This window comes from Sciurus carolinensis, chromosome 5 (genome assembly GCF_902686445.1).
Source record: "Sciurus carolinensis chromosome 5, mSciCar1.2, whole genome shotgun sequence".
NCBI lineage: Eukaryota > Metazoa > Chordata > Mammalia > Rodentia > Sciuridae > Sciurus > Sciurus carolinensis.
Genome location: NC_062217.1, coordinates 135884294 through 135899728, shown reverse-complemented (window position 1 = coordinate 135899728; position 15435 = coordinate 135884294). Strand labels below are relative to the sequence as shown.

General features: G+C 40.2%; 1 protein-coding gene across 1 annotated transcript in view; it reads left to right on the top strand.

Annotated features, from left to right (window-relative positions):
* Nucleotides 1-15435, top strand: part of Grid1 (glutamate ionotropic receptor delta type subunit 1) — a 745266-nt gene that overhangs the window by 610140 nt on the left and 119691 nt on the right. The window contains exons 9-10 of the mRNA XM_047551889.1: nucleotides 11556-11657; nucleotides 13188-13385. Coding sequence (XP_047407845.1) covers nucleotides 11556-11657; nucleotides 13188-13385 — 300 coding nt within the window. The remainder of the gene's footprint in view (nucleotides 1-11555; nucleotides 11658-13187; nucleotides 13386-15435) is intronic.

Genomic DNA, 15435 nt, shown 5'->3' with positions numbered 1-15435 from the left:
ATTAGTAAACTGTGGCTTCTGGGCTCAGTTCAGCCTGCCATTTTTTTTTTGAAAGCAAAATTTGTTTGAACCTAGCTACGTCTATTGAATAGTTGTCTACAGAGACCATTTGACCCAAGAAGTTACAAAATATTGACTTTCTGGTCACTTGTGGAAAAGTTTGCTTGTAACTGGTCTAGATCTTCAATTTATTTTTTTATTAAACAAATGTTTGTTAAGTGTGTGCTGTTGGTCAGAAATCACGTCAGATTTTTAGTATATGATGGTGAGCAAAACAAACATCTATCATGGAGGGTGTTTTCACTGTTACAGTACCTGAGAGCCACAAACAAAAGAGCAAAGTTCCATGATTAAGAATATTATAGAAATATTTAGGGTGAGTGACCTGGGAAGGCTTTATCAGGACAGCGCATCAGGCATCAGGCAAGACCCACCAGATGAGAAAGAGCCAAGCATGGGATGTGAATGGTAGAGATAAGATTTATCAGGAAAGAGAAGGGCATGCACAAAGTTCCTAAGCAGAAAGAACCTCAGCTTATAAAAGTGAAAGGTGGTCAGTGTTGGTAAGATATAGTGAGCCAGGTGGCTAGAGATGGATTTGAAGGGCAGACATGGTCCAGGTCTTGGTGAGTCATCAGAAAGAATAAACCAAGCTTAATAGGAAACTAATTGAGAATTTCAAGAAGGGTGAAAGATATAATTTTTATTTAAAAGAGAAAGAAAAGAAAAAGAAAGAAACCTCTAGCTACTGAGTAGAGTTTAGATAGCAGGTGGATAAGAGAGGAATTGAGAGACAATCAAGACAGGTCATAATGATTCTAGACAAAAAATAATGGTGCCATGATCTAGTTACTGTGCTTATGCATCACCTGGGATCTTGTTGAAATGCAGTCACCTATTCCATAGATAAGGGGTGAACTCAAAGACAAGACACATCTGGTTCACACACTAACAACGGTAGAGGTAAAGACATATAAAGTGGGTTTTTAAAAATTTAATGTCATTTGGTTCTCATTTTTAGCAATACTTTTCCATGGCTAGAAGTCTTAAAATAAGTTTTCAACATAAAACCATGCAAAGAGGAAAATCCAGCCCTCAAACTTTCAACCATTTTAAATCAGCACTGAGTAAGAAAGCTTTTTGCAGAGCTTCATATTGAGAATGTGATCTGGGTTTTTAAAAATCTAGAGTTTGTAAAAACCTAAAATCATAGCTAGTTAATTAGAAAGTGTACAAGGGTGATCAATTTTATTAATTTTTCTAAAAAGATTTTATTGAACATATCAAAATGAAGAAGAAAAAGTTCCTATCTTAACAGAGATATAGTCTAACTGTGAATTTTAATATATTGAGAAAAAGATTTCTAAAGGGCTATGACTGGAATGTTATGGACTTGCCAAATAGAGACACTGACTCCTGGAGATGCAAAGGAGGATATTGGAAATGATTTTTAAACAATAAATAGGAGTCAGAGAACAAGGAAGAAAAGGATGTTCTAGGAAGAAGAAATGACCAAGAATGTAGAGAGAGTATAGCAGGAGACACCTGTCACATTTTTTTTTTTCCAATGTGGGGACTCAGAGTACTGGCTGGCAGAACATGTCTTGTCAGAATTCAGACTGATGAATAGCGTGTATAGTGCCATTAATTCTAGTCAATTCAAACCAACAAGAATTTCACGAACTGTTGATATGGGCCTAAGCATAGCAGAGACCTGAGAGAAAAAAACCCGCATTGTCCATAATAATAACTGAAATCTGATGGAAGCGGCAGATGAGGATGCTTGAGCCCAAAGAAAGAACAGGGCCAGTTAAGTAACTTGCCAGAGGTCACCCTGGCTCGTGAATGGAAGATACAGAATTCAACACAGTTTATCCCACCTCACACACTGCCATTGCTAGAAATTGCAGTTGATTTAGAGAGATAAACCCAGTACACTTAAAACAATTAAAAAGAGACACAAAACCAGCATGATAGCCATATGCCAGATCACAGTGCAGTTTTAACATGAAAATTGCTTTATTTTCCTTCTGATTATAAAAGCAATGTTTCCTCTCTGTAAAACAATTTGAACATTACAAGACTGCATTGTATAAGGGATAAACATCCATTGCAATCCCAATGCTCTACCCCATGCCAGAGATGGTGTTTTAGGTATATATGTGCACCATCTCACAAAAATAAGTAAGCATTAAACTAAGTTGGAGCACACGGTATATAATGTACAGTCTATTTTCTCCCATAACACCATAGAACTATTTTCAGGTTAAAATTGCACTTATGTTCTTAAACCCTTGTGAAGATATAGCCACTTCTTTGCAACTGATAGGCAATTTCCCAGCCACTTGATACTAACTGGCTTTAGGTAAAGCACCATCACCTGTGTGATAATGCTGGCTATATTGTTATTTTGGGAATCTTTTCCTTTCGTCATTCCTGCCCTATGGCCATAGTCAGGTCAGACGACAGGTTGGTGCTGCTCCCTAACACATGGCTCCATTATTTTCAAAATCCCCCTCATCCCCCCCACACTCATACACAGATAGCAAGCAGGTCTGCTTAGATGCAGTTACATGCTTCCATTGGGGGTATACAGTATTTGATCAACTTTGGTGTTTTTAATTATTTTTTTATTTTTACAGACTGCATTTTGATTCATTGTACACAAATGGTGTACATCTTTTCATTTCTCTGTGCCTGATGTAGATTCATACCATTCGTGTAATCATACATGTACATAGTGTAATGATGTCTGTCTCATTCCACCATTTTTCATACCCCTCCTCCTCCCTCTCATTTCCCTCTACATAATCTAAAGTTCCTCCATTCTGCTTTCACCCCCCAACCCCCACCCCCATTATATATCATCATCCGCTTATCAGTGAAAACATTTGGCCTTTGGTTTTTGGGGATTGGTTTATTTCACTTAGTATGATATTCTCCTATTCCATTCATTTATCAGCAAATGCCATAATATTATTATTCTTTATGGCTGAATAATATTCCATTGTGTATATATACTACAGTTTCATTATCCATTCATCTGTCGAAGGACATCTAGGTTGGTTCCACAATCTAGCTATTGTGAATTGAGCTGCTATAAACATTGATGTGGATGTGTTACTTCGACTTTGACAAATGTATTTACAGTAGTGTGATCACCACAACACTGAAAATATGAAACACTTCCATTACCCCCAAGAATTCCTGCTTCCTCTTTGCATTCAATATCTTCCTCCCATTCCCAACCTTAGACAACCATCGATCTATTTTCATTACCTAGAATACTGTCATTGTGAGATTGTCATATAAATTGAATCATGATATATGGGGTCTTTGTGACTGGCATTTTTCACTTAGTGTAATGTTCCTGAGCTTCACCCATGTTTTGCTGAAATAGTATTCTGTTATATAAATATACCACCCTGTGTTTATTCATTCACCAGCTGATCAGCATTTGGAGAGTTTCTACTTTTGGCTATTGTGAATAAAGCTTCCATGAATATTTCCATACAAACCTTTATATGAGCATATTTCCTATTTCCCTTCTGTAATGCCTAGAGGAAGATTCGCTAGGTTGTACAGTACATGTATGTTTAGCTTTATAAGAAATTGCCAAATTGTCTTCAAGTCTTGCCATACAGTTTGCATTCCATATCCTGTATGACATTTGGTAATATCTGACTTGGATTTTAGCCATTCCAATGAGGTTTATCAGTATCTCCTTGTGATCTTTACTTCGCTTATTTTCTGATGAGGTAGGATAGTGAGCATGTATATTTTCAGGTGCATTTTGGTCTTTCACGTGTCTTCTTTGGAAAAACTAATCCTTTTCTCTGTTTTTAAAAAGTTAGGTTGTCTTATAATTCAATTGTAAGCTTTCTTGCATATACCTGCTGTGAGCCCTATGTTAGGTATGCCTATGTTTGATATTGTCCCATAACTTTTGAATGCCATACTGCTTTGGGGATCGAACCCAGGGCCTCCTGCTTGCAAGGCAAGCACTCTACCAATTGAGCTATTTCCCCAGCCCACCATACCACTTTTCATTCTCCCACTTCACTCATTGGAGACTTAATAGAAAAGAATGTGCATGATCTCCCTTGAGTTTGGAGCTCCTGAAACCCACAATTGTGCTTACTTACACTTGGCCTTTAAGAATTTGTTAAAATTCCAGATAATTTTTCTTCATGCTCACATTGGCAACTACCATGTGTTTTGTCCCTTGCTTAGCCAAAGATGAAACATTTTTTTAATGTCCTATCTCTCCTTGGAGGGCAGCAAGTAGTCTTGTGATTGCAAGTTTCCCATAGGTTAATTTTTTAAAAAATATGGTTTTGTAAATTATCTGACATTTTTGTTGTTGTTGTAGTGGGAACAAAATCTTCTTGCTTCTTTCTCTATTTTTAAGCAGCAGTTTTACACTCTTTGTGTGACAGGAAGACACATTTTTGGCACTGCTGGAATCAGTCAGTTTCTCTAGTGAATTCTTGGTGCCCTGAACTTTCAGATGGCAGAGGCTAAAGCTTGGACATGTGTGTTGTATCCACCATGAACACATTACTTGAATCAATGGCATCTCTGATAGTTTTGTTTTTTTTTTTTTTTTTAATTTTCTCTCCAATACATTGTGCAAGTGTTTTTCTCTCATTCTTGTTAAAAGTTTTTCATGAACCCCCCACATACATGATAGCTTTCTGGCCCATCTCACTCTTCTCTCAGTTTCTTGTGGTTCTGCCCTCTGACCATTTAACACAATTTCTGCTGTGCCCATTTTAAGAGAATACACATTTCACCAAAAGCTCAGTTCCCTATTCAGATGGACTTGATTGGGGCAGAGACTTTATGTTCTTGCCTGTCTCAGAAAGAGTCACATTTTCCTAAGTAGCATGTGTTGGAGCTTCAGGAGTTATCCTAGACCCTTTCTCAGTAGGTATATGAACTTGGTGCTAACTACCAACTTCTGTGATTTATACCTTCTGGGGTTCAGAGTAGCTCTGATATGCTGGAATTCCAAAATGAACTCTCAAAATTTGACCTAATTTTAGGAATCCTGTGTACAAATATTAATAGGCTACCCTCAGATGTTTTTACTGTGCTTCTGAGAACTTGTGTGTGTGTCTAAATATGCTGTCCCTGCATGACTAAAGCTTAAGATTTGCAGTTGGAGCTCAGTGATTGAGTGCCTACTTAGCATGCCAGAGACCTTCAGTTCAACCCCCAATGTGCATGCACAAGCACACTCATACACACAAACACACACACAAAAAAAACTTGCAATCAATTGTCTAAAATCGGTGCTAGCATAATGTTTAATTATGCTGACTCAAGATAATGGGTTCCTCTTCACCCTGCTTCCATCCAAGGCTGTGATCCTTTGAAACATACATCAAGCCATTTGTTTTCCAATAGGAATGGGCAAAGGAACAAAATTTAATAGAGAACTTAACTCTTTTAAAGAAGCCCTTGCCCTGATATGATGATAAACCCACTGTGGCCACTATTACTGAAGCCTGCCTCCCAACTGAGGCCATCTGCACTTAGCTGATGTTACAGTTCACATGGGACTCCAGCTTTGGTTGTGACATCTGACAGACATGGTCATAAAAGCTTCGCTTTCTACCTCTAGTGCTCTCCTGAGACAAGCTTACCACCAAATTATCCCTCCATCAGCTGTAAAAGTGTGAAAATATATTGTCATCTATTGTCTTGTTGAATATCATTAAATAAGAGATTTGGGGTTAAGTAAACCAACTTCCCTCCCCTTCCTTCTCCTCTCCCTCCCTGCTCTATCTCCCTTCCTTCTTTCCCACTCTTCCCCAGGAATTTGTAAGGCTTTCTATGTCACATTCTGTCTCTGGACTATAAAGCAGTTGGGTTGCCTCCCCCTTCATCTTACCTCCCTGTGGGATGAGAATGACACTTTAAGATACCGTTGTAACTAAGTTGCAGATCACAAAGCCCAATCTTCCAAAGGAAGCCTGTCCCATTTAGGGTTAATAGCCCTGCATTTATTCCCAAATCCCCACATCTTGCAACTCAGAAACACTAACATGAAGAATACCCTGATTGACTCAGGAAATATATTTTCCTGAGACCAGTGGTTTATAAAATTTATTCTCCAATTGGCGGGTCTCTTGAACAGTTGTTTGTCATAATCAGATTTTGAAACCATCTATCTCCTTCCAAGTGATGATTGTACTGTGACCTCTGGCTCTAAGCATGCTTCTGGTCTGGGCAGAACAGATCTCGGCAATGAATGAAAACCAGAGCTGTCTTATCAAATAGTAGCAGTACTCGTTTTGTTTAACAGTGCTGGAAATTAGTTTTTCAGGCACTGATCTTGACAGGTCAGCTGTCAAAAGTGGGTGTCTGTGGCCATAAATTCATCCATCCCATAAACAAAACTCTGCAAAATACAAGGGGAAGTCAAAGCAGACGCACTATGTACAAATGAAATGGTCTGGTGCTGTATGACTAAGTGTCAGGACTTCTTTGAGTAAAAGGTTTTTCTGGCTTCCCATTTATCAAGCCTATCAGCCTCATTGGGCTTTACCAACTGAAAGATTTTCCTCAGCATTCAGAGCAGGGAGCACTGGGCACCCGGGGCCTTGGTATTGGTTGGTTGCAAGGTTGAGAATACATTTAAAGGTATTTGTTTTGTTTTGTTTTAATTTCCACTGAATTCTCTCATTTGAACTATTCTTTTCTCTATCCTGGTCTTAAATTTTGGGTGCTCAGAGGGATGGCCTCTTCCAGAAATGACCAAAGTTTACCATGCTGGTCTGAAGATTTGGGTAAGAACATGCAGCTTTGTAGAAACAGGGAGAATAGCTCAGCCCCGGGGTTCTCAGCTTCAGCTTGATGTGAGGGAATAATAAACTTTCCTGCCTAACATGAAGGATCCCGAATCCTGGAACACGGTTGCACTTTGATGTGTTTGAAAGGCAGAATTTGAGTTTCACTTTGAAGTGTTTCTTCTTTCTTTGTCAGGGTACAGAATGCCTAAAGGCCAGAGAGAGAGAAGTTGGTATTAAAAGAAAAGAAAACAAAAAACCTTTAAATCCTAAGGAGTTTTAGACCAAAAGATAAGGATGATAACAGACTTGGAGGATTTTTTTCCCCTTTTATGAAATTCCACTTTGATTTAAATGGTCCTATTGCATTAGGGTTGTGTGAATATTAACTAAAATGTTTTGGTGCTGTCTCTCTTTCTTAGTAGGGAAATATTGCTTTTTCTTGAGTCTAGTCCTCAGTTGTAGCTGCTTTCCTGTCTCCCAACCCAGCAGGGTCTGGAGCCCTACACCAGCTTGGAGAAGTTTTAGAATATGAGACAGTGGTCAAACTAGCAATATACCTCTTCTGGGAGACAAATGTCCCCTATCCACAGCTGCTTGGAGCAAGAGCACACAGATTTACTTGGTTTTCTCAGTTGGGTCCTGACTCACAGACAGATGATTTGACTCTGATTTCTCCTTTGACATTCAGGCTTCAGTTATAAAAGTGCGTGTGGTAGGGTTTTGCTTAATCACCTATGCTGGTTATTTTTATCAAAAGCTCATTTTCCATCCTGTTAAAGTAGTGAAAGACCTATTAAAAGCAAGAAGAGCATAAAGAAGGTATTGAAGACTATTTATAATTCCTCCATCTATTTTGTGTATCACATTTTCATGTATCTTCTCCCATTTTTACCAGCGCTTTTTTTTTGATAAGCATAATTAAGGTCATATTGTATACACAGTATTATAGCTTTTTTTTTTAACTCTGCTACTAGTTTTATAACCTGATTCTTTCCTACATGATTGTTAATTAAGCTCTTATAGTAATAGATTATTTCAAAAATGATTTTCTCCTTTGACCAGCCCCTCAACTTAATAGGCAAGGAATATATTTGTATTCCATTTTCTGGATAAGAAAATGGAATGTGAGTGAAGTTTAGTGTATTGAACAAACATTTGTTCACTTCCTTCTGTTTCAAGCTCTGTGCTGTCAAGTGGGCTGTGGAAGGTATTGAGGTAAGTGGAGAGAACAACCAGAACACAGGTCTACTAACTCCACACACTCAACTTTCCATCTTTTTGCCCAAATGTAGACCAGTTATAGAAGTTGGTCATGGAGATGAGAACATGGTGTCCAAGCCAAGGTTGATATACTCAGATGAGAATTACCAAGAACTTGAGATACTGGACAACTTGTGATCCCAGAGCATAAGGCAAGAAACCCAGGCCTGACTGCTGACTCAGAGACATAGGCCCAGACTATAAGCCTCTGGAGATCATGTCTGTTGCAACTTGGCATAAATCATGGAGATTGGGCTAAACATTCATTAGTTGTGATGAGTACATCATCCTAATGTATGATAAACTAGTATTCATAACAGGGCAGACCACGTATGGAGTTTATGTGTATAAGCTATATAGTGTCTTAACAACAGGGGAAGCTGGCGTGTGTTTTATGGACATTCTCTGTACAACCTCTACAACTTTTCTGTAAATCTAAAACTGCTCTAAAGTTAAAGCTTATTTTTAAAAATGATTAAAAATGTACCAGACCCAGAAGAAGAGAAATGGTATCATAGGCAGAAGGAAACAGATGCAAAGATCAGGAAGAAACATGATTTGCATGAAAAAGGACAAGGATTTACTGTGGCTACTAAACAGAAGTGGGGCTGAGAGTCAGAGTGGGTTCTGGAATAGGACAGTCTTACTCACAGGTCAGGATTACAAGTATTAGAATTTATTCTGTAGGAAATGGTAATTAGAAAATGTCAATCAATATTATTAATGTTTGAGCTTCTTTACTGTAAAGGTACCAACCAGCACATTGGAGAATGGGCCAGATGAGAGAAAGTTTGGGAATAATGAGACCAATAAGGAGACTGTTGCAAGTGTCGAAGGCAAAGGTGGTGCTGCCTGGAATCAGGCAGTGGCTAGAAGCAGAGGGTGATGGAGAGGTGCTGAGAAGCAGTGCTATTCTGAGTTGAGCCAAAACCCCAGTAGCACACGACCTCATCCAAATTGCTTCTTCCTGCCTCCATCCTCTATTCTCCTACCTAATTACAATCCCAGTAGAAATACAGATAAAGCCTGGCTAATCAAGGCCAAACAGAGCTCCATTCCAGGTGCTTATTCAAGCCATGGATACAGAGTTAAGATGCCCTTTCACCATGCTGGGGAGGTTTGGCAGAAGATGTAGGAATCCATTTCAGTCTAGAATAGAATATCCAGTGTTTGGAACTAACACATCATCATTAGGACAAGATTGCTGGCCCCCAAAACCGTGAGTTGTTGAGATGGTCAAGGGGGCTTTTACAGCACCACCCACATCCAGGAGAAATAAAGGCTGCATATCAGGGTTAAGCAACTCCAGTGCCCAAGCTAAGAAGTTATGGAAATGCAGATGTAGGCATCTGTCTCTGCATACACAGAACTCAGAGAATCAATCCCTTGACTCTATTTTCTGAATTTTTCCTTTCTTTTTAATTAATTAATTAATTTTTTATTCATGTTGTTGTTATTGTTTTTTGTTTTTTTTTTTTATAATGGAGATTGAATCTAGAGCACTTTACCACAGAGCTATACCCTCAGCCCTTAGCCCTTTTAAAAACATGTATCCTTACTTTTTCTTAAAATTTTGAGACAACATCTCACTGAGTTGCTGACACTGGCCTTGTACTTGAATTTGTGATCCTCCTGAGTAGCTGAGATTGCAAGTGTGTGCCACCATCTAGTTACCTCTTCCTTTTTTTTTTTTTTTTTTTTTTAAATCCAGATGTAGGAATCAACTCTGTCCTAGTGCTATTTTTTGAGACCTAATGGAGAAATAGCCATACTATTTCCTTCTTACTATTCTAGTGTTCAGATTATGGTACATTGATGTCTTTGATGCCTTTGATTAGAATTCTGGGTAGATCTTGCTCTTCACTACAGTGCTTCCCAAATTAACTAGTGGTGGTCAGGGGCTTTCAGAGTACATGGCCATGCTCTTAACTAAATTATTTATTCATCACAACCAAATATACTATTATTTAGGATAGAGTGGGTCTTAGTGGGTATTGTGTCCAAAGAGACATCAGGAGATTCCATGTTTCTTTTAAACTAGCTCTAGAACTCCGTATCTCATTCCACTGGTTTTGCTTTAGACCTTAGAGTTGTAGCATCTTCCAGATGAAATGGTTCTTCAATTTCTGGAGCTGTGATCTCTTAGGACTCAGCTCCTGCTGAGGTGTCTGGAATGTAGTTAACTCTAGGAGAGTAGAAGTGTTTGTAAATGGAGCTATGGTGTCTCCTCTAGGGCCCCAGAAAGCACATCTCCACGATCAGGTATATCCTCTGCTCTGGTTAACCAGGGTTCCCATAGGTCATCCTCGATGAAGAGTAGTTGTTGCCAAAGGTTTCCTGACACATTAAAGGGCCCCTTGTTACATAAATGGTGGTCCATGAATCATCAGCAACAGCATCACCTGCGAGCTTGTTAGAAATGAATAACCTGAAGTTCCAGAATCAAAAGTGCATACAGAAATTCCTGGGTAATTTGTGTGTACACCATAGTTTGATAATTACTGCTTTAATCTATAGCAGTGACTCACAATCTTGGCTGTGTGTTAGAATCACCTGGAGAACTGAAATATCCATATCTAGCCTACTACAAACCAATTAAATCAGAATCCCTAGAGGTGGAGCCCAGCTTTCCATATTTTTTAAAAGCCTCTGAGAAATCTTAATATGCAACCAAGCTAGAGGCCCATGGATCAAGAAGAAGCCTATCAGGATCACTCAGGAAGCATTAATGGTCCCCATGTCCAGACCCTGGAATTCTGAATTATTTCATGTGAGATGGGACTACATTTTTTACATCTCTACAATTAATAATTGAGAATCATTGACCAGATGAAGTTTTGGCCATTGTTGCCCAGGCCCTGCAGGGACATAGGGAGGGGAAGCAATCTCAAGAACACCTGTGACTCCTCTGTTTTTCTTGATGCAGAACAGAGTCTCCTCCATCAGATTAGGGTGCCAGTGTGAGATACATCCAGTTATTGAATACACCCTGAAGCCTCAGGAGACTATGGCAGTCCAGAGAATTAATACAGCTTCTACCTGGATAGCAGGGAAAGTTATGGTATTTGCACTACAGCAGAAGCTGGTAGGGAGTTCTGCTTGCAGTAGGCACCAGGATACAAGGCAAGCTATTCACTTGGGTCATTGTTATTTATATAACTGATGAGCCTCATCCTGCCTATTGGTGGAAATGACTGAACTTAAGGGTCCTATGGCTTAAGAAAGTGTAAGGAGTAGTGAAAAAAGAGAATACTTTGTGGTATACACAGTGACATGGCCTCCGTGGGTGGACAGAATAAAGTCAGATATGCCATTTATTGTAGGGACAAGTTCTGTTACATCTCAATAGATGGTTTTGAGATGGCTCTGGGTCTCTAGGAAGCTCAGAGGGCTGCTGTCTTCTTACTGCCTGATTCATGATCCCAGCTAGGAGGAGCTCATAAGGTGTGCACAGGTGCCTGTTCCATCCTTCATACTCCCCTTTTCCCTTCACAGCTGGCGACGTGGGACTCAGAAAAGGGCCTGAATGGTAGCCTGCAGGAAAGGCCCATGGGCAGCCGCCTCCAAGGACTGACTCTCAAAGTGGTGACTGTCTTGGTAGGATCATGGGGATGTTCCGGGAGCTTTGCTATCCAGGCATGAGTCTGTGGCTGCCCTCTGTCTAATGTGGGTTTGGGGAGAAAAAGGGGATCTTGAAGAGTGGCCTTTTGTTTCATAAGACCATTCATTCAAATAATTGTGTGAGTAATAAAGAGGAGAATAGCATAGGAGATTCTCCCCTGGGACTTCTGAGCTCCCCAAGGGAGTTCCCTGAGCTGCTCTGGAAAAAGACCATTTGTGCAGATCTGCTGCTGTGCTCTGGAGGACTCTTGGCTGCTATACTTGTCCGAGGACATAAACTAAATCTTTATCTACTGCTGCTCCTTAGGAGAGCTATGCTGGTAGCCAGAGTCCCCAGAAAAATGCTGGGAAGAGGACATTCTTCTGGCACCCAACACCCCTGATGGACCCACATGGTTTATAATCAAGATAGTTCATTAGTTGCAATTTTTTGTTTTTTTACATAGTTGTCCTGGAATCTGAGACTTTTACATTTGTAAGAAACCTTAGGCTCATCTTCCTTTCGACTTCTATTTTTGCTTTTTTAGAATTGTGGAGATATTTTATACTTGCTCCTTTTTGGCTGAGCCAGACATGGTCTACATCTTCCCCTCTGTCCCAGCAGGCACAGAAACCTTTGGCAGCAGCATTTATGCATTCTCTGTATGCACACCATGAATAAGTTTTATGTCCTGTTTTTCCTACAAAACTAACTTAATGAGAGATATTCTCTGGGACTCTTTGCCAAAATCCCCTTCTTGTTCAGTTTCACACACAGCAGAGAAGGATGGGGATGGCTGAAGTGTTTTTCAGTTGCCAACATGCCCCACATGACACAGTGCACAATATGTGAGTGTGAGCACAGAATGGCTTTAGTAAATTCAGGAGGGGAGGTTTTGAATCCTATCCTACCCTTTGATGCATGTGACCTTGGCCTGTTCATCAGCATCTATTTTCTGGCACAATATGATAGATATAATGGTGTCTTCTCTCAATCTAATGTCAGAGTTTTATTGCCATGTCTTATCCTGGATGAGAACTGTCACATTTCTTGCGTGACTCCATAGAATTATGGTATTTCCTAAGAACAGAGTTCTGGTTCATGATGAATGTTACAAATGAAGGAATGAAACTCTATGTTATTCTGGGAGCTGGGGATTTGTGCAGAGCCTAAGATGGCATACATAGGACAATTAAATGTCCACTGCTCCGTGTTGGCCTTCTCATTGGAGTGGTTGTCCTGTGCACTGTACCTTGACTCTCCATAAACTGTTTCAGAAAAGGTCAGAGGATTTTAGCCTTTTCAGGTAGAAATTGGTAAATACCAGCATTCCATTATTGTCATTATTAGTGCTAGGAAATGAACCAAGGGCCTTTACATGCTAAGCATGCACTCTATCACTGAGCTAGACCCCTAGCCCCAATACTAACATTCTGAAGTTATGATTGGTATCTCCAACATACCCTGGAAATACTTGTTAGTGAATCTGTTATTTAATTGAAGAACATTCATTCTATTGTCCTCAGGAAGAGCCTTTCGTGATGGTGGCTGAGAACATCCTTGGACAGCCCAAGCGCTACAAAGGGTTCTCCATAGATGTCCTGGATGCACTGGCCAAGGCTCTGGGCTTCAAATATGAGATTTACCAGGCTCCTGACGGCAGGTACGGTCACCAGCTCCATAACACCTCCTGGAATGGAATGATCGGGGAGCTCATCAGCAAGGTAGGTCCCAAAAGCAGGTCCAGGAAGAGCGGCACTCTAGGGTCTCTGGGGAAATATCTTAACCTGGCGCATGATACAGTTGGACTTTTGGGACCAGCTAAACGGACCTCAGTTACCATTCTTCCCTCAGTGACACCTTCTCTTCCTCCCCACCTTTCCTGTTATACCTTCTTCTGCGTCTCTACCTTCTCTCTCCCTGGCACTGTATTTTCCCTCCCTGCTCACTGCTCAAATTCCTTTGAAGCCTATCCATTGTAGTACAACTGCTCTGTAATACACCCTTAAGAAACCACCCTTACACTTGAGCTGAAGTAGAAATGTAGCTCCTCCCTGTGGGTGTGAATGAGTACTTATGCTCCTGTTCCTCATAGGCCACAAGGGTATGTGCACATGGGTGTGTAAGTGTGCATGTGTGAACGAGTGTGTGTCTGTGTCTGCAGTGCTATGTGTTGGTGGTATGGCATTCCCCAGCACCTTATACTAATTTCAAACCATCACTCTTCCTTTCTCCTGTGGAATATGCCCTTATTGAAGCTTACGGCATGAAGCCCATGCAACACATCCCCAATCCTTATCCCTTTCATCTCATGGCCACTGGATCATTTCCCCACAGTCATTTACAATGGTAGTAATTGACTCAAGCTCTCCCTCTTCAATATTACTGCTGCCACCAACCTTGACAATTTCTGACATTGTGATGAACAAACCTGGACTCCCAGTTCTGTGACTTCCTTATCTCCCGTAACTTGCTGGGCTCCATTCCAGCACCCACTCCCATGTGTCTTGTTGGCATCTTATAGACCACCTGCTCTCTCCAACCCCATGGCCATCCCTCATTTTCCTTCTGACTGGGGGCTTTACTTCTCAAACACAGGATCTTTGCTTTCTTTTCTTATTGGTTCTTTATAGTTATACATGACAGTAGAATCCATTTTGACATAATTATACAAGCAAGGAATATATCTTATTCTAACTTATACCCCAGTACCTCTTCTTCCCCTTCCCTCTCTCCACTCTCAACTCCCTTCCCTCTGTTGAGGATCTTTGCTTTCTAAGCCTACAAATCTCTCCAATTTCTCTTGATTTTTTTTAAAACAAATTTATTGTGTCAGAATTTAGATACTTTAAAACTTTCACATTTTGAATGTATAATTTCACTGATGTTTACTGAAGGTACTGAGTTGTGTAACTGCCACTGTGATCTAGGTTTAGAGAACTTGCATTACCTTATTGCACGCTTTCATACCTTTTTATGGTTAATGCCATTCCCATCCCAACCCTAGACAACCCTCAGACTACTTGTTTTCTCTATAAAGTTGCGACTGTGAACATTTCATGTCAGCAGAGGCATATCATACATGGTCCTTTGTGTCTTGTTCTTTTCACTTGACCTGAGTATTTGAGGTACATTCTTCTCCAAAATTTATGTGCCTTTCTGATATTACAGCCATCCTGCTTCGTGTGTCCTCCGTGATTGATCACACAAACCCCTTCAATAACCCTCTCTTGTAATTTCCTGTGTTCTTGATTTCTTACTGCATCCAATCCCCAGATTGACTTTATTACCTACCCTCTTGACTTGGACATTCAGGTTTCTACATGCAGTTGAAGAAGACTTCACAATCTGTTCAGATTAATGTATGTATTACCTCTAACCCAGCTGGGTCTTCACTTCAGGTCATCCCCTTTCTTGTCTGCTTTTGGATTCTTTGCTTATGTCCTTCAGAGAATAGGACCTTTTCATCAAACTTCCTAATAATCTTCTGTCCTTCTCAAATGGAAATAAGTAAAGATTGTTTTCCAACATTGGGGAAAGAAATTGAGACTCCTGGACATGGAATTCTACTTCTGTTTCCTGCAGGTATCTGCTCCCTCCTGTCTGGGGATGGGGGTATCTCTCCCTTGTTAAGGATCAACCGCTCCACCAATGTCATGTATCAATTTCCTTATGCCTACTCTAAACCTTGCTTCATAAATTAGTTTTCCTCCATCCCATATTGTAAACCTGTTCCACTAAACCTCCTTCTCAACTCTTAAATATGCTCTGAAC